Genomic DNA, 27,242 nt, shown 5'->3' with positions numbered 1-27,242 from the left:
TTACCAATAAAATTATTTATATCCTTGTAAGGGGTCTACATTGTATTCTATTGGTAGAAAAATAAGGAGGGGAGGAGAAAGCATTTCCATCCTTTATTTTACTATATAATCCATTCTCTGGATTTGCTCTCACTGTCTAGTGATAGACATTTTCTTTCTTTGGTATTGGGATGATGTTAGGACAGGGGGTACACTGAAAGAGAAGAAAAAAACAGGATGCCTGGGAAGAGCAGGGCATTATGCTTTTTTCAAATTTCCACAAAGACATATTGATCCAATAAGCATTTATTAAGTGCCCACTAAGGGTCAGGAATTGTGCTAAAATTTCAAAGATGGATAAAGAACAGGGATTGGAAAAATCAATTATTTTATTGCCTTAATCCTCATGCTGAAAATAATGGGATAAGAAATCTTTGGCTGTGACTCCCATGACTGTATAGATATTTTGTGGGCCTGCATCTTTAACACACACCCATCCCATAGATACTCCTTCCTTGTAAAGTTTCTTTGTTGCTGCTTTTCACATCTGCATCTGTGGACCACTTACATTTTATAAGTCCAAGGATTTAAAGAAGTAACATTCATTAGAGTGGTGTAGTGGAAAAGCACGAGCCTTGGCATCAGAAGACTTAATTTAAAAGCAGGAAATGAGATTAGAAGGGTGGGCAGGGCTAGATCATGAAAGACTTTGTATGCCTTGCTAAGAACTTGATCTATGAAATCAAGGGTCCATATAGGGACTATGGCAGTTATATGAAAGCAGCCAAGATAGAAGACAATAAAGGGGACACAGAACTGACTAGTGTGGACCCCATCCAATGCTATTCAGAATTTTTTTTTTTATTCAGCTTTTTAAAACTAACTCTGTGGGCCAAAGAACATGCTTAAGTAGCTGGATATGGTTCATGGGCTGCCATTTTGCACTCTGAAAGATCTTGCCAAACCAATGACAAATTTTCAGCAGGGACCAGGATGTGGCCAGATTTATAATGTAGAAAGATCTTTTTAATTATGTATTGGAGAGGGTAGGGAATGAAGGTTGAGAAGACTGCCTGTTTTGTAGGCCGTTGTAGCAGTCAAATGAAGACTGATGAAATATGTGTGAAAGGGAAAGGAAAGATTATATCTAAATTTCTACCAGGTGAATACAAATGTAGTAGCAGGATTAGGGAGGACAACAATGAGTTGTGTTAATTATTTCAGTTTAAATGTTCATGCTTTGGAGACAAATGATCTGACGCTCTGAAGAGACCTCATAGACAGTAGTAGCTGAAGTCAAGGGAGCTGATATTCTCGCCTAAGGATAGTGCACAGTAGAAGACCAAGGATAGAACTCTGAGGTATAGCAAGAGGAGTCAGGAAAAAGGAAACCAAGACACCTGGAAGCATTCAGAGGAAGGAGAGCCAACAGTGGATGATGACTCTAATCCCAAAGGCGTAGAGAGTTTCATGAAGGGAGTAGCCAACAATTTCAGATGTCACAACAAGATTAAGTAAGATGCACAATGCAAGTGCCCAAGGATGAGACCATTAGGTTATCAGTGATCTTAGGCAAAATCAGTTGAAGAAAACTGTGGGGTGGAATCCGGATTGCATTAGGCTGAGAGGAGATTGGGAGGTGCCAAATAGAAGGTAGACACTTTTTAAAAAATACTTAACTGGGACTGGAAGGAGAGGATAGAATAAAACAAAGGTAGCATTTACAGTAAAAAATAAGGTGTTTACCTTATGACAGGTATTTGATAAGGCTGGCTTAGGGGAAGTTGTCAATAGAGATAGAGAGGCAGTGAGAGAGAAAGGTTGTTCGAAAACATTCGAGATTTAGTTACCTGATTTTGCAATAGGCAAGGTGCCCTACATGTGCCTGAATTGTGGCAGTTGCTTAATAAGTGTTTGTTGGAATTGGGTAGAAGGCAAACTACAAAAACAGAGCAAGTGAGGCATTTGCATTCATTTAATAAAATATATTGTGCACAGGGCACTGCCGTAATTGGGGAAGTAAACCAACTGGAATAGTACCCAGAACTCAATATAGATTTATTAAATGAAGGGAACACTTCCATCCTGAGGACTTCAGCCACTAAAAATGTCAAAGGAGTGAGTTTCATAATAGAATCATGACCCCAGTGCCATAAGTATCAGAAGAGAGATCTCTTGCTGAGAAAGAAAATGCTCCACTCTGGTGTTGGCACTTAAGGGAGGTTTTGAAGGCTATTTAGGAGTTTGAGAAACAGAGCAACATGGCAGAGAGATCAGCAAGTGTAAAAGCAGAGAGTGTGAGCCGTAGTGTGAGCCGTATGTGGGGAACAGTGAGTATTGTAAGTATTGTCTTCCCTAAGCTTTGCTTCCTGATCACATAATCCAGGAGTAAAACCAGTGGCCAGTTTACATTCAAGGAGGTATTTAGCACAAAACCACAGACCCAGCTTTCCCAGGACTCCAGCTTAAAGCTAGCCCTCCCCTTACACCCCTCACCCCCAACTGTCCCCTCCCCCACCAAAGTGGGTTGCACTTTGAGAAAAACCCAGTCTCCTCCCACGGACCCAGGAAAGATTCATCACTGAAGATATGCAGGATGGCTGGGTGTGCTTGTACTGTAAAGGGTCTTTCTGACTCCTGGGCACAGTAACTGCTCCAGGCCTCCCTTGTCACTTCATGATGACTGTCTCCTGCCACGCAGATGCCATCCAGCTCCTCCTCTGCCAGCACAGCCGGCTGCCTGTGCAGCTTCTTACACCGCTGATTCTGGTCGTCATGCCCCAGAGCCTCTGTTTCAGGTTGACTCCACTCTTTTGGGGGAAACCAAACCATGCTTTCAAGTGCATGCCAATGCTTACATGGGATCATGTGGCATTAACCCCATCCCACTTGAAACTGGCACCCTTCACTTTTCTCCTGCTCAGGATGAGTTTTCTCTAGGTTCCTTCTCCTTAATGGCTGGCTCCATCTTTCTTTGGTCCCTCTTCTGTTGTATAGGTGCCTGTGCACATAGGATTCTTGTTAGAGACCGACCTAACACTCAGAATTCTTGAAACCTTGTAAACCCTAAACTAACCTTCTCTATTTTTTTCTAGAGTATTTTGAATGATTAAATTTTCTTTAATGCTGATTACTATATTCCTAGTTTTTAATTTTAATACATGCTCAAAATAAAAATGTACAAACATGCATGTCAGAGTGAATGTAATAACAGGTATAGGATTTGCTTTTTAAAATTTTATTTTTTAAAAATTTATTTATTTTATTTATTTCTCTCCCCTTCCCGCCCCCCCCCCCCCCATTGTGTGCTCTCTTGTGTCCATTTGCTATGTATTCTTTTGTATCCAGTTGCATTATTGGAGGCACCAGGAATCTGTCTTTTTTTTTGTTAGATTTATTTATTATTTTATTTATTTCTCTCCCCGTTCCCCCTCACCCCCACCCCCCACATTGTCTGCTCTCTTGTGTCCATTCTCTGTGTGTTCTTCTGTGTCCTCTTGCATGCTTGGCAGCACCGGGAGTCTATGTCTCTTTTCTTTCTTGTGTCATCTTGCTGCGTCAGCTCTCTGTGCGTGTGGCGCCACTCCTGGGTGGGCTGCACTTTTCACCAGGGCAGCTCTCCTTGTGGGGCGTTCTCCTTGTGCATGGGGCTCCCCTACGCAGGGGACACCCTTGCTTGGCATGGCACCCTTTGCATGAAGCAGTGCTGTGCATGGGCCAGTTCACCACACAGGCCAGGAGGCCCTGGGTTTGAACCCTGGACCTCCCATATGGTAGGTAGGCGAATGCTCTGTCAGTTGAATCACATCTGCTTCCCTCTTTGTTTTGCTTGTTAGTAAAGTGAGACCACGCTATTTTGATCTTTCCATCATTTGTTAAATAAATATTTATTGAACACCTCTTGGTGTCTAAGAACTAAAATAGGGCAAGGAGCAATACCAGCCTAGCTATTCCCTAAGGAGTGTATATTCCAGGCAGTACCTGTAGTTGCTTGTCAGCACATAGAGGTTCCCCACATCCATCTTGATGGCAGCCTGGATCCTCTATGGATAACCATGATTTATTCAACCAGTCTCCTATGGGTGGACGTTTCATTGATGATGCTAGCTTTCAAAATTCAAAATTTTATTTTATGAATGTCACTGGAATTAGACCATAAGTGTGATGGTTAGGCTATTGTGTCAACTGGGCCAGGTGATTGTGCCCAGTTGTTTGGTCAAGCAAGCACTGGGCTATTTATAATACAAGGGCATTTGTGGACTTTGGTCATCATTGACTTTACTGCAGTGGTAAATCATATAATTACACCAGTCAGGGACATTGCCATCAGCAATGAGTGACACTTAACCCAATCAGTTGAATGCCTTAAAAGGGAAAGTGATTCCAGCATTGAAAGATAATTTCCCAGCTCGTCTTTGGACAGCCATCGTCTCCCAGAACTCGCCAAGAACCTTCATTGGACTTTCTTTGCAGCCCCTGGTTGCAGCCTGCCTGTGGAACCTGGACTTGTGCATCCCCACGGCTGCATGAGAGAATCTCATATAATCGCTTACTATTGACAGATATCTCCTGTTGATTCTGTTTCCCTGGAGAACCCTGACCAATACAATAAGTATATTCTTTTTCTCTTTTCTTTCTTTGCTCCTTTTTTAACTAAAAGTAAGTATTATACATACAGATTGTCCAAATTTTTTAAATGGAAAAAAACTACATGTAGCAATTGCATAAATACCGTGGTGAGCATTGTTTGTTTCTTAATTTTCTTACAGTTTTAGATTTACATTAGATTTACATTTAGGTTTAGCCCTTACTCCATGTTGACTGTCACATCTTCAGATTCTCAATGTTAGAAAATAGATGGGAGGGAAAAAACAAATACAATGCTATCAGTTAACTAACTGGTGTCCTTGGTAGAAGATTTTTAAGTGGTTAAGCGACAGCTTCTGGGTCTCCCTCTCTCTTTTCTTCCCACCCTTGTCCCTTCCAATTCTCTTCCCTCCTGCACTCTTTCCTCTATGAAGAGGCAAGCTACTTTTAAAAAAATGAACAGTCTAAAACGCATGGTCCAGAAGCTGCAAATGAATCCATATTGCTAGGGAATGGGAAGGTTAGAAAGATTTGTAACATGCCTGTTTTAGGAAAGCAACATCCCTATGAAAGAAAGAGCACGGAAAATACGAGCTTGTGATAGAATTCCCCGTGTCCCTTGCCGGGGCTCGCCTGCCTTCTGCCCATGATGGAACCCTCTCACATTTTCCAATTTAGGCATCAGCTTCTCCGTCACAGAAACTCCTAGGTAGATTTGTTACTCACACTCTTAAGTACAGGACCAAGATACTTTTCTCTTCACACTTCTCCTGTGGCTACTAATGCAAATATAACAACTTGACAGTTGGCAGAAAACCAAGCACAAGGCACCCATTTAGGGAGCAGTGAGTTCCATGAAGAAACGGAGACTTGCCTCACCTCACTTCAGTCACTTCCTTCTCTGCTGCTGCGCGTTTAACCAGAATGACTTTTATGGGAGCATTTGAGGCCCCAAAATAGCTTAGAAATCACAGGAATGTTTATATGTGGAATGATGATTTTGCCTCCAAGAAACAAGGGAGACTTTATTAAATAATTACTCCACTCTCTCCACTTCATTTTTGTAGATGTAGGTTAACAGATTACATGTCTTAGTGTGAGATACTTCATTTGAAATACTTTTACCAGATCATTTCCATCTGCATACACAAATGCTAGAGTATATACATCCTAAAAAAAAGAAAAAAAACCCACAAAGCTTCTCTTGATCCCTCATCTGTTTGCAACTACCATCTCACTTCTCTGCTTCCCTTCAGAGCAAAACTTCACAAAAATCCTGTCTCTGTAAATTGCCCTTGTTAAAGACGTACTTTGCTAAATCTCGCATTCCCTTGTCTACCTCGTCTTCACTGACTGCTCAGCAGCACTTAGCACCAACGGAACAAGTGCTTCTCTTAGGACAGATTTTCTTCCTTGGCATTCCTGCCTCTCAAATCACTTCCCAGTAACCTTTCTTGGCTCCTCCCCACTCCCTCGCCTGAGAACAGGATGTGTCAGGCCTCCATCCTCTGCCTTCTGCCTTCTCTCCCTCCCCTCCTCAAGGGCTTGCATCCAGGCCTCTGTCTTCAAATCCCTCACCCTACTTCAGAGCAATGACCCAATCCCTCCCCTGAGATTCAGATTCACATACACAACTGCCTACTTGATCTCTTCATTGGCGTGCGTAATTGATGCGTCAGATTTAAAGTATCTAAAACAGAATTCTTGATTTCACTCCTCTACACACTCATAAACCCATTTTTCTCCAACTCAGAAATGACCACAATATCCAATTGTATAAGCAAAACACCGTAGGAGTCACCCTTAATTCTGTCCTAGATTTTGTTATCATGAACAAAGACTTTTTCCAAAACCTATCTCAGGTCCATCTACTTTCTTAATTTTCACTACTACCACTCTGGTCAAATCACTATCATCTCTCATTTCTACTACGGTAGTGGCCTCCAAATGGGTGTATTGGCTTCTGCTCTTTCATTCCTGAAGAGGCCACATTATGTCGTGGTTAAGAGGGAAGCCCTGGTTCTGTATTGATACCATCCATACCACTTACTAACTACCTCCTTGAGTAACTGACTTAGATGCTAGTGCTAGTTTTGTGTGCCCCCTCAAAGGAATATTAGATTAGGTTGGTTAAGAAAAGGATCTGGTACCTAGTAGGCTCTCAAAACATATTAGCTATACTGATCATTATTAGTACAATCTATTCTCCATCACAAATACAAACCAAACCTCCTACAAATCTCCTAATTAAAGTATACTATGGCTTTTCTTGTGTTAAATTATGGTTACTGGCTTATAATTGGGCTTCTGCCTCCTTTCGGCCTCTTGTCCCCACCCCTTTCACCTTCTTGGCCTCCTTTTGGTTTCTTTAATGCGCCAAGCTTCTTTCTATCTCAGAGCTTTTTGTACTTGTTCCTTCGGTCTGGAATTCTTTTCTCTGCCATTTCCTGTGATCAGTTCCTTCTTGTTTTTCTGGACTCAGCCTTCAATGTCACCCTATCTAGAGAAACACCTTCCACTCCCCACCTAGTTAGTTTATGTAATATCACTCAGTTTATGTCATTAACAGCATATCATAATCCAAGACGTATTCTTTATGTATTTTTTCTTTATTGTTTATTAACTATCTCTCCCTACCACTAAAATGTGAGTCTTTGAGGACAAGAACTTTACCAGTCTTAATTATCTTTATATCCCAAATATCAAGAACATTGCCTGGCATATAGTAAGCCATCAGGAATTATTTGCAGAAAGAATAAATGATTGGATGGATAATGAAATAATGGCTAGCACCACACTGTATGGTACTGAAGCAAAATTATTTTAGAGCATTGTAGACTTGTGAATTATCACCCCCAAAGATAATAAAATTTGGTAAAGGAGTAAAAGCTTAAATTTTGTTACTGAAACCCTAGAATGCAAAAGTATCTGAAAGGCATGCATTTTATATGGCTACCTATGTTGATTTAAGAACATTGGAAAACTGGAAACAACTAGGAAGAGTTTCTTGCCTCAAATTTTTGTGGTCTGCTTATTATGGGATGGCTTCTACTTTACAGCTGCCTTTGTCTGTTTTTAATTTGGGTATTTCCAGAGTTAATGTTGTTTCCTTTTGGAACAAACATAGGGATAGAAATTTAGAAAACAGCTAGTTTGTGGTGGTCAGGAAAACAAGGACTTTGGGATCAGACAAACCTGAGCTTGAATCTTGAGTAAGTTACTTATATCTGTGTAGCCACTCGATCTCTCAGAGCCTCAGATTTCCAACATCTATAATGTAAGATATTATTAAGGTTATATAAGAAATATTAGTTTGCTTGCCACATGGATGATACTTAGTAAATGTTAGTGTTCTTATGTTACATACCTCATTCCAATTGCATTTGAATGATTTGTAGTACAAATTTCACAGGATTCAGACTAACCATGAGTTTAGGCTCATTGGTCTCTGTCAGACTAGATTAAAAAATGCCAATATCTTTGGCAGTTAGAATAATAACACCTATAATTAACAGTGTCTAGCACATAGTAGACAATAAATATATGTTGAATGGATGGATAAGTAGTAGTCAGTATACGCTTCTGTTGCTCAAGAGAGTCAGCTAAATTTCCATATAGTAAATGTTTCTCCTTAAAATAGAAATGATTTTCCCCCAAATTATGCAACTGAATGTTGAACAGAATTAAACCATAACTGAATATTATAAGACATCATGGCACAAAACCACATATTCCTCCATCTCATGTTATTTTTAAGTATGTCTCCTGGAATTGTTTACATCAACACTTTGGAAAACCAATGAATTCTGAGATCTTAATTAAAAAACAAAATTTTGGAGATGTTTCTTGGATATTGAGGAATTATTTTAAATTTCATTTTTTGAGACCCTGTTTTATTATTATATAATTGGTAAAAGGAGGTGTTTCTGTTTTTTTGTTTTGTTTTTGTTTTTCTTTCTTTTGGTAAAAGAAGTTTTAAGTAGGAACCTGGCCATCATAATTGTTACCAAATATATTTGATGAGAACGCTCTGGTCATTAGGCACTTTTGTTTAGTATCAGGAAATTGTATAATACACACACATACACACATACTTTGGGAACCCTAATATTTTCAAATGTAGATTTTTAAACAATAATAACAACTATATATATATATTCACTTTACAAAAAAGTATTCATTTCTTTAAAAATTTCACCAGAAAACCATTGCAAAGTAATGTGGAAAGGATAGATATCCTAAGATTTAAAAAAGAATAACAAAGTTAGCACCTAGTTTCACACTATGTTTAAAAATAAATTCAAGGGAAACGGACTTGGCCCAGTGATTAGGGCATCCGTCTACCACATGGGAGGTCCATGGTTCAAACCCCGGGCCTCCTTGACCCATGTGGAGCTGGCCCATGCGCAGTGCTGATGCACGCAAGGAGTGCCATGCCACGCAGGGGTGTTCCCTGCATAGGGGAGCCCAATGCGCAAGGAGTGCGTCCCGTAAGGAGAGCTGCCCAGTGCGAAAGAAAGTGTAGCCTCCCAAGAATGGCGCCATCCACATGGAGAGCTGACACAACAAGATGATGCAACAAAAGAGACACAGATTCCCGTGCCGCTGACAACAGAAGCAGACAAAGAAACAAGACACAGCAAATAGACACAGAGAAAAGACAACCACCGGGGTGGGGGGGAGGGGAGAGAAATAAATAAATAAATCTTTTAAAAAAATAATAAAATGAAATAAATTTAAGATGTATTTAATTTAAGTGAAAAGCAAAGCTTTAAAAATCTAGAATAAAGTATAGGTGAGTATCTGGTTGATCTTGGAATAAGAAGGACATTCTAAGCATAAAAGCACTGGAAGAAATCACAAAAGAAAATATGGAGAGATTTGACAGCTATTAATAGAAAAAGGGTTACATGTCAAAAAACATCATAAAACTAAAAGCAAAAAACAAACTAGGTGAACTGTGACAAAGGGTTAAGGCTTTTATATACAAAGATTTTTTATAGACTGATAGGAAAGCCCTAATACCCTAAAAGAAAAATTGTTGGGGAGTGTACGTAGCTCAAGTGGTTGAGCGCCTGCTTCCTGTGTACGTGGTCCTGGGTTCAATCCTCAGTACCTCCAAAAAATAAAAATAAAAAAAGTTTAAGAAAAACAAGGAGAAATTTCCAAAGGACGTGAACAATTTATTTGTTTATTTATTTTGAAGATTTATTTATTCCCCCCTTTTTTTTAAGATTTATAATAATTTATTGAATAAGTAAAAAAGGTCAATGAACATTTGAAAGACTTTCAACCTCACTAATAATTAAATAAATGCAAATTAAAATATCAAAACTTCATTTTCCCTTTTTAAGTTAACAAAATTACATGCAAAATAATATTCAGTACTGGTGGAATTTCGTAAGTGGAAGTACTTTTTTTTTTTTTAAGATTTATTTTATTTATTTCTCTCCCTGTCTGCTCTCTGTGTCCATTCGCTGTGTGTTTTTCTGCATCCACTTGCATTATCCAGCGGCACTGGGAAACTGCTTCTTTTTTGTTGCGTCATCTTGCTGCGTTAGCTGTCCGTGTGTTTTGCCACTCCTGGGTGGGCTGCACTTTTATCACATGGGGTGGATCTCCTTGCGGGGCTCATTCCTTGCACGTGAGGCACCAGTATGTGGGGGACATCACTGCATGGCACAGCACTCCTTGTGCACCGCAGCACTGCACATGGGCCAGCTCACCACCTGGGTCAGGAGGCCCTGGGGATCAAACCCTGGACCCTCCATATGGTAGAGGGACACCTTATCAGTTGAGCCATGTCCGCTTCCCAAGTGGGAGTACTTTCATATAATACTAATTGGAATGTAAATTTTTCCAGACTTCTTGAATGGCGTAGTAATTCCACTTCTAGTGACATATCCTGTGATTATAATAATCAAATAATTGACTAAAGATTTATATATAAAAAGTATTAATAATGGTGAGAAAATTGGAAATAATGTAAAATAATGTAAAATACCCTACAAATAGGAATACCCTACAAAAATGCTATGCTCACATCAATTTTAAGTAGACATTCCTTTAAAATAATGTTTTTGAAACCTTTTAAACATACTTAAAAGAAGAGCGATAGTTCAGTGAATCCCCATGTTTTCATTATCCACATTATCTAAATTAAACAATAGTAAAATTTTACCATATTTACTACATCTGTCCCTTTCTCCCATTTTTCTTTGTTGAAACATTTAAAAATAAATTTCCAGACATGTCATTCCATATCTACCTACATCTTAGCATGCATTTCTAAAAATAAATGGACATTTTCTTATATATTCCAATGTAATTTTCCAAACTAGTACAATTAATGTAATTCCTTAGTATGGTAGATAGTATTGAAATAGCCCCAGTTGTCTCTAAAGTATCTCTCTTTTCCTCATGGTATCATTTAACACAGGGATCAACAAACTTTTCCCATAATGGGCCAGCAAATAAATATTTTGGGTTTTGCAGTCCAGTCTCCATTGCAATTTATTCAACCTTGCCATTGTAGCTAAAAGCAGTCACAGGCAATGTGTAAAGATGGGCATGGCTGTGTTCCAATAACACATTTATTTGCAAAAACGGACAATGGACTTGATTTGGCCTCCAGGCTGTACTTTTCCAATCCCTGATTTAATTCATTCCTCTATTATCTAGATATTTTATAAGGTAGACATAAGCTTTAAAGGCTGGATTAGATTCAAAGACAATTTGGGAGAGCAGGGCAAGAATATTTCTTGGGAGTGCTGTGTGCTTCATCTCACAGTTCATCATAAGGTACAGAACATCTATTGTACCACTGTTGGTGATGCTTAGAAAAATTCGTGGATATGGGTGAGTAAAGCCTGATCCCTCCATTGTAAACGCCTTATCAACCTTTTGTCAATGGTTTCATCCACTAATGTTTGTTGTCAAGATCAATTATTTCATTAGAGTTTGGCAAAAGGCAATTTTCTATTTCAGTTATTCCATCCTTTCATTAACTGGAATGCTCCGGTAAGGAAACATTTTCAGTATCAACTATGGACTTTTCAGTTACCCTGAAATACAGTTTGTACCAGAACAGGTTTTACAATCAGGTTAAATGTTTAATTCTTTTCTTTTAATTGCCAGTTTTCAAAATAAAGAATTCGTCTTCTGGTCACTCCCAATGATTTCCAGTGAGTTGGGATTTTGGGGATGTGAAAAAGCCCTTCCCTCTCTCACCTTAGTTTGTCTTTGTTTTGTTTTGTTTTTTTTGTTTTTGCATTTGTTTTTGGCTTGGTTATGAGCTCATAGATTTTTCAATACATACAATGGCAATCAGTTAGTTGCATTATTCTTTTTTTGATGCTAAAACTGTTCCATCTTTGGCCAATGGGAATCCCTTTGTGTTGACTCCTATTAGTCTTTAATAGTTTCTTTCTTTCTAATCCAACAAGTCCCAGGAAGAAATTTTCAATGACAGGGATATGAAACTTTCTATAATAAATGTTAGAATTTTGATAAAGCAAAAAGCAAGCAAACGAGTAAACCCTATTCATAAAAAAAGAGAGGCTAGTGAAGTATGTGCCAAAATGTTAAATTAAAATTTTTGAGTGGTACAAACAGAGGGAAATTTTATCTCTATTCTTTCCATTATGTCTTTAAACTCATCTGCATCCCAGATGAGAATTATTTTATATAAAAAATTAAGATAAAAAAGTTCAACGGCTTCAGCAGATTCCCTTAAGTTAAAATAAGATTCAGATTATTTGAAAAGATACTTAGGCCTGCCTTTTTCAGAATTGTAAGTAGAATAATTATACAATTGTTAAACATATTCTTTGTTCTCAAAAAGCTTGGAATGTAAAAGAGAAAAATAGATTTTAAAAAATCAATTTTTTTAACAGCCAGACTTCAAGTGTATGGTAGAGTCTTTCTCCAGTGTATCTTTATGGGTCTTTGAATCTTTTCTTTTTCCTTGTTAGCAAGTTAAAAACTACTTAAGAGGTATATTTCTTACAGCATTTAATCTAGGCCACAACTTCTAGAGGTTCCTGGATCTGTGTATTTTTTCTCCTACTCTTAACCCAGTCTGTTGACAGATTCAAAGCAATAAACAAGTAATAAAATAAGAAGAAAGAAAGCAAGAAAAAGTAAACTATTCCTTAATATAAATTGAGGAGGGCATGTAAATTTGATCCCTTTCCTATAGGTTGGTGATCTGTTAGATATTACCTTGGCAAGGACCACTTTTACCTGGGTTCCAGGAGAGACCTGAGATGTGGGATTTAAAATTTTTGAAATCATCCCATATTTTCAAATGAAGCACACTGTAAAACATGTAAAGTGGTTCTGTTTTTATTTAATTTATTCTCGCCATGAATACTAGAGAAAGAAATGTAAAGCCCTCAGCTACGTAGGTGTATGTGTGTAAAAAGAATCTTTTCCTTCTCCAGTACATTTACAGTCTTTCACACCCTCCACCTAGTGCCTTGATGCCAAGTTCCCCTGATGGCAAAATCATTTTTTTCAGGCATCCTTCTGGAAATTTGAAATATCCCACATTTTTGGCTAGCTCATTCAGGATTTCTGCCATTTCCTGCCCAGAAACAGTTCCTTCCTAGTGTCGTTAGAACTATTTGTCATTAGTAATGTCTTTATTGCAGTATAGGTTAGAAAAGCTATAATTATAACTATTATGTTCATAAATCTGTGGATTCTACAGAGCAAATTCTGCAGCTGAGGCAGTACAGGAAACAAAAGGCACAAAAGGGTTTAACTGAAATGGGTTTAATAAAGAGAGTCATACAAAAGTAGCACACGAATACAAAGTGGTTAAAAGTGGGGGAGGTATAAGGGAATGCTGTATCTTTTGTGTGATTTTTCTGTAAACCTACAACTTCTCTAATTAAACAAAAAATTCTAAAAATGAAAAAAATAGAGAGTTACAGAACTGTAGCAGGTTTAAGGGAACCAACTAGGGATGCTCCAAGGGACCCGTAACAGTGGGAAGCCCTTAGCATCCCCAGGGTGTTGTGAGGATAAAAGGAATCAATACATACAAAGCACTCTGTGCCAGGGATATTAGCAAGTGCTCAATGCATATTAACTATTATTGCTATTACATATTTCCAATGATACTACAACTAATAATAATAGTATCAAGATACAGAATAGTTACAGACATTTGTTAAGTGCTACTTCTTTGACAGTATGATCTAAATCAGACCTTCCGGAGTCTGGTTTCCATGCCACCTTTGGTTCCTCCTCTTTCCAAGCCTGGCTCCCCAGCTTTCCCATCAGTTATTTCTTTTTCTAACTTAAAGTAGCCAGCGTCAGTTTCTGTTACTTAGAACCCAGAATCCCGACTGTAAAGTCACTCGAGAAGCACCGCCACCTGACCTATGATTGCACAGAATCTGTGAAAACGTTAGGCTTGGTCCACATGGCCCAATAGGCTTGGCACATGTTGGTATTAGACGTGAGCAATCAATGGACAGCCGTTTGGCTTCACTGGTTTTACAGTCTCTGAGTAAATGCGAACTAAGGATATCTTACATAGGGTTTCGAAAAGGAATGTATTCATCATCTGGACTTGTGATCTATTTCCAAGAGTGGCCATGAAGTAAAAATTTTTAAAAAATGCAGTGAAGAAGCAGCCCTAAACAAGACTTGTTGAAAATCATCCATTTCTTCAGTGCTGCTCTGAGGCATACATTTCTCAGGTGCCAAAGGTCACCAGATGACTCCTTGGCACATGAAACTCTATTGCCTTTGCTGGGGCCTACTTTGTATAACTTGAAGTGTGGTAGGAAAATTAATGGCCCTGCCCTTTCTGAAACTAGATTCCTTTGTTAGTGTTGGTCCCATTAGACAAAACAGGCAAATGTCCCAGGCCTTCTCACTCACACGTGATTGTGGGTATGGAATTGCTTTGACAGACTGGCCTGTTTACATACAAGCTCAGGATGGTGACTAGGTGGCGTACCTGTGGGATGGCTCATTATAAAAGGACTTGATGCATGTTTCTTTAATCAGTGAAAGACCATGTTTTATATCCTCTTGTTTCCTCTTCAATTTGCATCCCAATGCTAGACAGTTAAGAGATATTCAGAGAGTTCTAGTTAAACAGTGATTCAAATGCAGTAAAATGTAGCTAAAGTTGAAGATTTACTTAGGCATTCATCTTTTCTTCCCCAGCCTCTGGAGATATTGGCTGTAAATATTGATGACAGGTGAGGCAATGGTGCAAGTGAAAAACTGCAACTGGCTTCCCCACACTGCTGCCATTCTAAATAATTTCAATTCCTGATTTTTAATCAGACCCTGGCATTTAACCCTTGAAATTACTGGTACTGAAAACATGGTGTATACATATTCTTTCTTTTTAACTCAAGCAAAATGGTAATAGAACCAAACAAAACACATTTCCTTTCTATTTAACTTAACATATGATTTTGATAGTGTTTCTCAATACTGGGAATTGTTTCATTTTCTTGCTTGAGTCAAAGTTTTCAAGAAAAATGCCTCTCTTCTATTCGTAGAAAAGAGAATCCGAAGCATGGCTTTTCATTTATTTGTGACACTAATGAAAGAAGTTGTTGATGTGGGAGTAGTGGGGTTATGGGGAGTGGGATATATGGGAACCTCTTATATTTTTTTAATGTAACATTTTGTGGGCTCTATTATCTTTAAAAAAAAGATTAAAATAATTTTTTTAAAAGTAATCTATGGAACTGACTCATAAGGAAATCATTTTAAAGGTGATAGGTAATTGGAACCATTAGACCTCCTTCAAAAGTGGTTTGAGTTCATCTGCTTTGGGATAGGCCTCAAGAATGAGAGGCGCCCCTGAGGCAATGTGCAGACCTGTTGAGCCTTGTAAAAGTGCAAGCATCTGTCTGTATAATTAGCAGCTTTCCTCCTTTAAAGAGGAACTCAGATTCCTTTGGGTTGGAGCCTGGGGCATGCAAATGAAATGTAACGGAAAGGAGGGACAATAAGATGAAATAGATGTGCCCTATCGGCCAAGAGGACTTCTCCTCATTCTCTAATTCAGAGCCAGAGTTTCTTCTGAATTTCAGGAAGAACATAGCACATTTAAAAGAGCAGCAAAGTCAACAGCTGTGAATAGAACAATAAAAACCATTTCCAAAACTGACTGTTAAGGTCCTGTATACTAATTTGTGCAAAAATCAAAACAGGATATCAAGAGAAAGAAATCATTCTATTAGTGCTGAGTTCACGTTGTTCCAGGAACTGAGATATTCCATAATAAAAACTGAAATAAAGGTCAAAAGTGAAGCAACAGCAGTTCTTTCTTAGATGAACTGTAGTCATCTTAATTATGACAATCAGTATATTTTATTCAGGCCTAGTTCTGTTCTGTCTTTCTTTGAACTGTGAAGTTTTGAAGCTATGGCCTATAAGAGATGGCAAATTATTTTAGTTCCTTTAGAATTCATAAAATTGTAATAGTCCTAAAAGTTATTAGTACTAAATATCTTTAGTCATTCTTTTATCCACTGAATCTGAACAAAATGTTTTTGCTTCTCTATTTAACTTTATGAAAAACTGTATGTAATTATAGCTCTTTAATTTTAGCTCTTCATATCTAAGAATCTTCAAGAAGAATATGCAAACATAGAAAGTACAATATTTTGCTGATAGTACCTTATGATGACACTTAGAGTCAGTCTGTGGTCCATCTCCAAGGAGGAAATTCTTACAAGCGATTCATGAGGGAATATCCTTTGGAGACACTACCTAGGGTTCATGGTATATAACCCACCCCTAAGTATGCCACCTGAGTTAATAACAAACATGTAGATATATGTTAAAACCTCACGTGACCAAGATCTTGGATCTGTGAAAACTCCTTCAGGTTAAGTTTATGATTTGAGAGGACTGTCTTTTCTTTAAGTTAGCTGCTTTACCAGTGGTTCTCAAATGCAGCTCAGTCTGCAACTCATTTCACAAGTGTTCAAGTTATAAATGAGAGAGAAAAGCAAATATGGTGAGTTTTCATATTATTAAATTTTTCATGAATTTTCAAATATTCATTAAATGTAAATAACTATTCTTTTGTGAGGTTATATATATTTGCATATATGGGATTATATATTTGCATATATGGGATTATATATGTATGTGTATATTCATAGATATTTTTTTCTTTTTTGGAGGGTGATGTGTACAATATGCTTTATGGTAATATTGTTTTCGTAACATAATTGCCTAGCATAATTTATTTTGAAACTTATTAGTATGAAATCTAAAAGTCTGGGAACCACATAATGTTTTTCTACTGCCAAAGTAGCTAATCTGTATTGTGCCAACAAGATGGCCATCTGATAAATCACCCGTAAGTGGTTAAACATCTATCTTTTGAAAAAACTCCTAGATCTTAAATAATTGAAATAGATGCCTGAAAAATTATCCAGCTGTTTAGAAGGAATAACACAAAGTAAAAGTATACATTTTGTGTGAATAACAAATGAAGTAATCTACTAGAAAGCATTTCTACATCATCATTAATTTAAAAAAAAAATAATGGAAACACACACAACAAAAAAAATCACTGACTTCTGTGAAGCCAGGTATACAATATGGAGGGATGGATATTATCAGTTATAGACACAGTAATAAGTTGATCCAGCAATTGACAGCAAAATAACTTTGTTTTTATACAAACAAAACTGACAAAAATGACAATTAAAAGAAAGCTTTTTGAGAATATGAATTCATATATATGACTTCATTTTTTAGTTGAAGCTATATGCCCCTAGATGAAGCTTTGTGCAGAAAAGGCATTATATCCAATTTACCCTCTTCAGTGTTTCTTCCTATAAGAAGGAAAATATAGCAATCTCTGCATATGGTTAAAAAAATGATGATTTTAAAAATTTGCTTCATAATAGTGGTTTTAAAACTATTTGGCTTCAGAACCTTTGTTTAAATAGAACTTGAAACAAAAGCTTAATATGTAAAAATATAAAGAGAGTTGATTTGGTTGAAGTCAAGATAATTTTCTTCCTTCTCCACAGTGAGCATAGTTTGAAAATCACAGTTTTATAAATGCAATTTGAATATGCATACTGTCCTCAGATTTATCCCTTGTAGTATAGGAAAAAAAAACATTTCTAAATCAATGTTTGTATGTTATGATGCATACGAAGTTAAGAATAAAGACCAAACACTATCATATTGAAATGATACTACCAAAATTTAGTTAATAAATCTTTAGTAGAAATATATTTTTGTACACAAGAACTAAAGGCATTAGTTACTTGTCTTTTCAATTAAAAACTTTTGAGCAGCAAGGATCATACCTTAATCATATGCAGATTCTAATTTTCCATTCTCTCTGGTATCTATAGACCCTCTAAAACAACTTATCAAACATGTATCCAAAGCAAACGTTTATATTTAGTAATTCAAAATAAAATGCCTGATACACATTTTGAACATCAAGGTTGCCTTTGTTTAAAGTAATGTATAGAGGCTTACCATAATTGATAAATTCTGAAAATGAGTAAGTTGATTTGTCAGTTGCATCATATATGAAGTCTCAAGAAGGATTCACTAAAGTAAATCTAGTGTCAAAATACTTCTTTGTAATAAAAATTTATTTGGTATTGTAAATTTACCACTAATTGATTAGTTCAGGTAGACATACTCTTAAGTAGTATTGATTTGGCTTTAACTTCACATATAATTCTCTTCATTGAAGTATAATTGAATTAACCAGCTATCATAAATATTTAATAAATATGGAAAGCACTTAAAGGGGTCAGCAGGGCTTTCCTGTTGCTTAATAAGCATCTTTGCCGATCACTTCACATCATGCATATTAATTTATAATGATTTCAGTGGTAATCTGTAACTTGAAATTTCTGATTTGAATATCATTTTTACTAGTTTACTCCAGATAGCAATATATCTGATTGATATATTTTTTGGTTGGGTAAGTAAGATAGAATAGAGTTACTTCTTTATGCTTCCTTGAGCCCCTAAAGCCAGTGCCTTATGTGTCAAACTCCATTAACCAGTTGATGGATCAAGTAATCAGAAACTGGATATGGTCAGTAATATTCAGGTAACTATTTCCCCAACATAAGCAACTGTGAAGAGTTCATACTAATGATCCTGTGTTGCTCTGGTGATTATTTCATTGCTAATCCATTCAATATATGGCCCCAAATTATTCTGCATTAAGTATTAGAATAGCTTTAAATTTTGACAACAAAGAAATGCTACATAAGTAATTGTGGTCAAATAAGCTGCTAAGGTTTTGTCTGAAAATGCGTTTTATGATAGTCAGTATTCTCTTTGTTGACATGAGTGGCCAAAATATGGAAAATGTAAAGGAATTTCATAAGAAAGTCATCCACTGCAGTTAACCTGGGCCCTGATAAGTGGAGTACATGTGTACTCACGCATGTGTGTGCCTGTCTGTGTATGGCACCCTGCACGGCTTCTCTTTGGCATAATTGACTTCCTCATCATCACTGAAAACTTACGATTCCTGTCTTCTAGATGACACAGGCTGTCCTAGTAGCCAGTCAGTATCTCCTGTGAAGACGCCCTCAGATGCTGGAAACAGCCTCATTGGCTTTTGCCCTGGAAGTGATGAAGACTTTACCCGAAAGAAATGCACAATTGGAATGGCTGGTGAGGGAAGCGTCCAGTCAGCTCGTTATAAGAAGGAACCAAAGTCAGGCCTTGTGAAGCCAGGTCAGTGTGCTTACTCTTCATGCTTTTATCAGAGCAGTATGCCTGGCCTGAGTCCAAACGGGAAACAAAACACCTACACATCAAGTTAGGAAACACATCTGCTGTGAGAAACATTTTTTTTAAAAGAAGTGGGATAGTGAGTAGAATATTTTCTGTACTGGTTGTTGATTATTGAGTAAGTATAGTGATGTATGTTTATTAGAAGGAGTTTAAAACGTAGCAACATTGAAGAAATAAATATAAGCTGGATGGTCTAATAGACATTTAAACTATATAATTAAATCCAGATTAGCTTATACAAGAAATTGCTTGGTATTATCTAAAGTGACCACAAATTTTAAAAATCAGCATTTATCTTGATGCAACTCTGTAGAGCTGGGCATGCTTGCTAACAAAGTTATTTTATTTGCTTTTAAAGATTTAAATATGAATATGATGTTATATGTATATATAGATAGAGATATGATGTTTAATAACTATAAAATATTAAAAGCCATAAGATGAAATGGAGATAATTACTGCAATGGGTGAGATACCATGAGCATCAGAAATGGTCAATTCTCAGAATTTGTAATTTGTAAATAAATATTTTGTATCTCAGAAATATATGTGAACATATATAGTGTTAGTAAAAATAAAGTTATAACTTTAAAGTAAAAGGACATAGGCCCCTGCATCAGAAAACAATCTCTATATTGCTTTCCTTTCCTTAACATCTACAGTTACTTACTATATATATATATGAGTCTGAAAAGACAGATTAATGACTTATATGAATCCTTATTCCTTACATTTATCTCCTCATTTTTGTTTGGTGATGACGTTGTTGTACTTAGAGCTAAAAACACCTTTATTTCAAAACAGGCCTGGCACTGTATCCTCTTCTATTGGATGGTAGCATCTCTGGCTGCTTTTGTTCTTTCTGAATAATCAATGTACAGAGCATATCATAATGTATTATTGTTCATCTTGCTTTTGGTCATCCCTAGAGAATGTTACTTAATATCAGAGCAAAACTAACTGTAAGAAAAAGAAGTCCCTTATTTCCAAACGGTGCCTAGTAAATGTTAGTCATGATGAATTTATTAATAGCCCTTCTTTGGAATAATACGGTAAAGAAAGGGAATTATATACAATGTGGATGTAACCACAGCATATTTTAGAGAAAGGTGGAGATTGCAGAAAGGGGGTGGGTACCCTCATTATTTAGGAAAGAGAAAATGAATTGAAGAATATCATATAATTATAGCCAAGAAATAAACCATTACCTTTCATACCCAGGGACAAGAACTACCTGCTTCCCTCTACCACATCATATTTTTTTTAATTGAGAAATAATTCACCTATCATAATAATTCACCTTTTTAAAGTGTACAATTCAGTGGTTTTAGTATTTTCACAAAGATGCACAATCACCATTATCTAATTCCTGAACATTTTCATCACCCCAAAAAAGAAACCCCATACACAATAGCAGTCACTCTCCATTACCTCTTTCCCTAGCCCCTGGTATCCATTAATCTTCTTTCTTTCTGTATGGATTTGCCTATTCTGGACATTTCATATAAACAGAGTCATACAATATATGGTCTTTTATATCTGGCATCTTTTACTTAGCATAATGTTTTCAAGATTCACCCACGTTGTATCATGTGTAGGAATGTCATACCTTTTTAATATTTGAATAATATTCCATTGTATGAATATGCCACATTTTATTTATCTGTTCATCAGTCAGAAACATTTGGGTTGTCTCCACTTCACGGCTATTATGAACAACAGGGCTGTGAACGCTCATGTACAAGTTTTTGGTGGACATACATTTTTAGCTCTCCTGGGTAGGTATCTAAGATTGGAACTGCTGGGCCATGTGGTAACTCTTTTTAACTATTTGAGGAACTGCCAAACTGTTTCCCAAAGCAACTGGACCATTTTACATTTGCAACAGCAATTTATGAGGGTTCCAGTTTCTCCATATTCTTGTCATGACTTGTTATTGTCTGTCTTTTTTATTGTACCATTCTATGTAAAGCGGTACCTCACTGTGGTTTTGATATACATTTTTCTAATGGTTATTGATGTTGAGCTTCTTTTCATGTGCTTACTGGGCATTTGTATATGTTCTTTGGATAAATGTCCTCAGCTGTGTTTTAACCTGGGATCTGCTTCTCTAACATATGGGATGTAAGTTTAAGAGCAGGATGGCTGTTACCCTCCTTTTGCATTCCTGGCATACAGTTCCTACACATAGTAGGGGTCAGTCAACATTTGTTCACCTCAACCACAAAGGTAGACTCTGGGTTTGAGAAGATAAAATGATGTAGAAAAGAATATCAGCTTCATAGATTGCACAGAAAAGTACATTTTATTGTGTAAGAATTAATAAGATTTGAATTCAGCCTGAAATTACTTCATTTTTGTTATTTTCCTCTATCTCCTTTCAAAAACATTTTAAGGTGGTGGCAATACAAGGAAACTTAGTTAAACAGGAGACAAGTGTGGTGCCAAGTGGACAAACTTTTTAAGTGTAAATAGAGTGAATGTTATTACTCTTCCTCATTTCAATAGTCACCATCATCATAAGAAGCATATATTAACATAAGGTTTTTAAAATCCTACGTATATATACAGAATTCACACTGAGCACTTTACTCCTTCTGTCGAAGGTAATCACTTGCTAAAGATCAGCTGCTTGTCTTGCTAAGACTCTTTATGGCCTTAAGTCTTCTTGAAGAAATTGCAAACAAGAAAAAATAAAACAAGAACAGTTGTTCTTAATGCTATTTTGAGTTACGGACTTTTTGAGACTCATGATGGCTGTCAACCCCTAATGCCCATCTGCAGAAAATATTGCATCCTGTTTCAGAGGTTTCACACATCTCCTTTATTAGGATTTATGGATCCTAGATTAATGAGCTTTGCCTGGAGGCAGAGCCCAAAATGATTGCTTTTGTCAACTGCTTCTGATTTAACTGCCCACAGGCATAAATATCACTTAAGCAGTTTCTACCTGGGGATATGTTTACTTATTTGCATTCAGCCAAGGTCAGGGAGATCCTTAAAGTTTCTTTCTTAGTTGCCTAAAATTTCTAATGTCATTACAGAAATCATTGCCAGAGGTTTTGAATGGGATCCAATCCTGTACAGTAAACTCTTTGTATTTGAGAAAAACCTGCATCATGACCTATAACTCTCTGAACTTTCAGCAGAATAAACCTGTCAGACTCATAAATATGAAGAGAGGAAACTCTGGAAGCAAGACCTCTGGATGACTCCAAAATTTACAAAGTGCAGAGGCATACTCTGTTAAACCAAAGAAGATAGCACTCAAAATTTTCTGCCTCTTCCTTAGCCCCAAGTGACCACCTCCCCTCAGCAAAAACTGATCTTTAGCTCTTGATAAGTGTTCTACTTTTTAAAATAATCAACTCATTAAAGCCAATCCCCATTTATTAAAATAGTAAGCAATTAGTGGCTCTTATACAGATGCTTGGAGACTCTTGAATGTTAAGCAACCTAAACCCATTTAATTTTAGGTTCGTTGTTCTAGATTCTAGAACATTGCAGTTCACCTCAGAAAGAAATTATTGAAATGCCCCTTTGGTCGTTAAGATAAAGAGCTAATATTCGCTTAGTATTTGAGACAGAAGGAGCAGAGAAATCTGTCACAGAATGCTAGGGAGGACTTGGAAAGGGTTGCCTAGCAAGCCTGTTCCTTCCCAACTGGGCCTGGGGTTGCACACAGCATGCAAGCCCTTTCTTCCTCCAGGCAGGAGCTGGTTCTGGAACTTAGCAGAAGCAGTGAACCGTCTGTCATTTTGGCCTCTATCACTTAATGCCTATACCAATTTAATTAAAAATTACCACCAAAGCACAAAAGAAAACATTCCTATAGTCCAGTTGAATAATAGGTTTGTGTTTTTATGTTTTCCTTTTGCAAACTTTCAATGCTGAATCCTCAGAGCCTAATGCTGTGTCTCCCATGAAGTAGGCATTCAATAAATACTTAAATGAGAAATAGAGTATATACTGTGTATAAGGAATTATGTTTCATGTTGGGAGGGATGGGAAAGATGGGACAAAGATGGCTTCAATGTCATCCCTGCTTTTAGAGTTTATAATTTAAGCCAGAAAAGGAAAGGAATGAAGGAACTCTGATTGGAAACTTAGGGAATCTGGGGTGGGAATTTTCCTTCTCCCAGGTGCTACTCCTATATTTAATTTACAGTCAGTTTCAAGATGAGACTGTTTTTACCCAGAAATGGAAGTTCTAATTGTATTACTGTTCAGACATTAATGATGTTTCTTGGGCCTCCTTTAATACTTGATTTACTACTTGGGGTGTACCTTAACCCAGGGAAGAAAATGACCTAGTCTCACTGTTTTACAAAGAGAAACACGAAATCCTTTCTCTATAAGGCTAGTTGGAGAGTTGGGGGAACAATTACACAATTTAAACAAATAATTAGAAAATGTGAAAGAAAAAAAAATATCCACCAAGGATATAGATAAAGGGCAAATGGTTGGGGTCAATATAATTGAAAAGAAATCCACATTTAGGAACTGAAATGTTAAGATCTGCCTTTGAAAAATGTCACTGTATCTCATTAGCATTAAAACTAAGATAGAATCCCTTGTCATCAGACACCAACAGGCTATTGAAATTAGAGACCTAGCTGGGCTGAACTATAATAACCTCACAATAACAGATGATCTGTTACTTCAAAAAAATATTTCCCACATTCAGAGGCCTTTGCTAGAAAATCCAGGAGGCACCAACTAGGTTAGTGATTAATCAGCGTGGGTTCCTTTAATAGATAGGGGCTCTTTCACAAGCAGCCAAAAGCCCACAGGTGTTCCTGCTCTTATCACAAGCATCATTTGCACTTCAAAGTTAGTTCTGAGACATAGAATAGCACTAGGCAACTTACCTGGAGGAGACCATTCTTCTAATAACTTGAGTTCCAAGAGGAGAATTGAGAGCTTAGATTTAGGCAGCTTCTAAGCGGGAGAATAAGTGGTAGGAGGGCACTTTCTGACCACCAGAGTCTAGAATCAAACATTCTAGGTTCAAATTGTGATACCACCACTTCTTTATATTGTATTAACTTGTACTCATCATCTATAAAATTGGTTGTTGAGAAGATTAAACAAACTACATCATGCAATGTGCCTAACATTGGACCTAGTGGAAAGTAATTAGTATGTTATTGATGATTATTTTTAGCTTTGAAAAGAGATGCCACAGATTCCATGTACTTTCTTGATAGGAAAACCCCTAATACTCTCACACAGAAATATCTGTATGTATGTTAAACAAAATTCTAGCATGCTGTGCTATCCCAGTTCACATAAATCAAGAGGAGAGCACGCTGACAGTATGAGTTGACAGCTGATGATTTGACAATGAAGAAAGAAATGGGAAAATATGAAAGAGCTGACAGAAGACCAAAAAAAGCACAGCTTGGTCTGGAGGCGATTTAAGTGTTTTAGGCCATTACCAGCTTTAAATGTTTTATAGCACATAGAGCAATCATTGATGTTATAAAGCAGACTGAGTCATGGTGATGGTAGAGTTGGCAGAAAATGATGAGAATGAAGATACAAAAATGTTTTAAGCATTTTAGAAATATTTCTGTAGAATGGGAAAAAATAAAAGTTTCAGTCCTAAATGGGAAGTTTTTGGTTATATGGAAACTTTCTGCATTTCCTTGGCAAGGCATTGAATTTCTAACACATTGCTCACAATTACAATCAAATGACTTCCAGCAGGAAAGCTCAGCCTGTAATGTAGGCTGTAATCTATCTAGGATTTTGAAAGGCTTATGAAAATATCTGAAGGGATGTATTGAATGTAATTGTAAGCTTGGATATTGTCTGGAATTGAATCTTTATTTTAGTTTTTTTTTTTTTAATTTTAATCAGAGAAGTTTAAGGTTTACAGAAAAAATTTGTAAAAAATACAGTTTTTCCCTTATACCCCCACATTATTAACACTTTGTATTAGTGTGGTACCTTTGTTACAACTGATGAAAGAATATTATAATTGTACTATTGAATACAATCCATACTTTACATTGGGGTATATTTTTTCCCCTATACTACACTATTATTATCACCTTGTATCAGTTTGCTACATTTGTTACAATTCATGAAAGAACATTTTTATAATGTACTATTAACTATAGTCCGTTGTCTCCAATAGGGTTCACTGTGTTATACACTCCTTTGTTTTATCTTTTTAATTTTTATTTGAGTAACATATATACAACCTAAAACTCCCCCTTTTAACCCCCCTGTTTTTGATACTTTGCATTAGTGTGGTACCCTTGTTACAGTTGTTTGAAAGAATATTAAAATTTTACTATTATCTGTAGTCCATAGTTTACATTAAGTGTACTTTCCCCATGTATCAACCTATTATTAACACCTTTTAACCACATTCACATACATAATTCAGTGCTGTCAACTACACTCAAAATACTGTGCTAACATCACCACCATCCATTAACAAAAATTAAAATCAACCCAAATAGAAGAAATTCTGTATGAACCAAGCATTGACTCCCTATTCTCTACCCCCAACCCAGCCCTCCAAAAACGACATTCAATTCTAATTCCAAGACTTTGCCCACTTGAATTATTTCGTATCAGTGAGATTACACAACATTTTTCTCCCTAAGTGTGGACTAGTTCACTCAGCATAATATCCCCAAGTTCATCCATGTGGTCTTATGCACCAGTACTGCATTCCTTTCCACAGATGAACAATATTCCAATATACCACATTTTGCTTATCATTCATTAGTTAATGTACAGTTGAGCTGCCTCCATCTTTTGGCAGTTTTGAATACTGCTGTTATGAACATCAGTGTGCAAATATCTGTTTGAGTCCCTGCTTTCAATTCTTTGGGGTATACACCTAGAGGGATTTCCAGGTCCTATGGTCATTCTATGCTTAGCTTTCTGAGGAGCTGTCAAACTGTCTTCCACAGTGCTTGCACATTTTACATTGCCACCAACAATGAATGAGTGTTCCTGTTTCTCCACATCCTCTTTAACATTTGTAGTTTACTGTAGTAGCCATTCTAGAGGGTGTGAAATGGTATCTCATTGTGGTTTTTTATTTGCATTGCCCTAATAGCCATTAACGTTGAGCATCTTTTCATGTGCTTTTTAACCATTTGTACATCCTCTTTGGAGAAATGTCTATTCAACTCTTTTGCCCATTTTTAAATTGGGTTGTCTTTTTATTGTTGGGTTGTAGGATTTATGTAAATTTTTGTTTGTTTTTTTTTTAATTTTGAAGAGGTCCCATTTATCTATTTTTTTGTTCTGTTGCTTGTTGTGCTTTGGGTACAAAGCCTAAGAAACTATTGCCTAACACAAAATCTTGAAGGTGCTTCCCTACATTTTCGCTGGGAGTTTCATTGTCCTAGTTCTTATATTTAGGTCTTTGATCCATTTTTAGTTCATTTTGTATATGAAGTGAAATAGGGGTCCTTTTTCATTCTTTTGATATGGATATGCTGATGTCCCAGCACCATTTGTTGAAGAGACTATTCTTTCCCAGTTGAGTGGGTTTGGCAGCCTTTTCAAAAACCATTCGGCTATAGAGGTCAGGTTCTATTTCTGCACTTTTAATTCAATTTCATTGGTCTGTATAGATATCCTTGTGCCAGGACCATGCTGTTTTGGCCACTGCAGCTTTGTAAAAAAGATTTAAAGTCAAAAGATATGAATCCTCCAACTTTCTTCTTTTTCAAGGTAGATTTTGCTATTTAGGGCCCCTTACCTTTCCAAATAAATTTTACAATTGGCTTTTCCATTTCTGCAATGTAGGCTGTTGGAATTTTGATTGGGATTGCATTGAATCTGTAAATCATTTAGATAAAATTGACGTCTTAACCGTAGTCTTCCAGTCCATGCATTTCCAGTTCTTCCATTTATTT

General features: G+C 36.7%; 1 protein-coding gene across 9 annotated transcripts in view; it reads left to right on the top strand.

Annotated features, from left to right (window-relative positions):
• Positions 1–27,242, top strand: part of SYBU (syntabulin) — a 126,257-nt gene that overhangs the window by 50,261 nt on the left and 48,754 nt on the right. For all 9 annotated transcript variants that reach the window (XM_058275924.1, XM_058275923.2, XM_071208004.1 and 6 more), the window contains one exon: positions 19,093–19,290. In XM_058275924.1, the coding sequence (XP_058131907.1) occupies positions 19,093–19,290 (198 nt within the window). The remainder of the gene's footprint in view (positions 1–19,092; positions 19,291–27,242) is intronic.

This window comes from Dasypus novemcinctus, chromosome 14 (assembly GCF_030445035.2).
Source record: "Dasypus novemcinctus isolate mDasNov1 chromosome 14, mDasNov1.1.hap2, whole genome shotgun sequence".
NCBI classification, from domain to species: domain Eukaryota; kingdom Metazoa; phylum Chordata; class Mammalia; order Cingulata; family Dasypodidae; genus Dasypus; species Dasypus novemcinctus.
The sequence above is the reverse complement of the archived record's forward strand: the minus strand, read 5'-3'. Positions and strand labels throughout refer to the sequence as shown.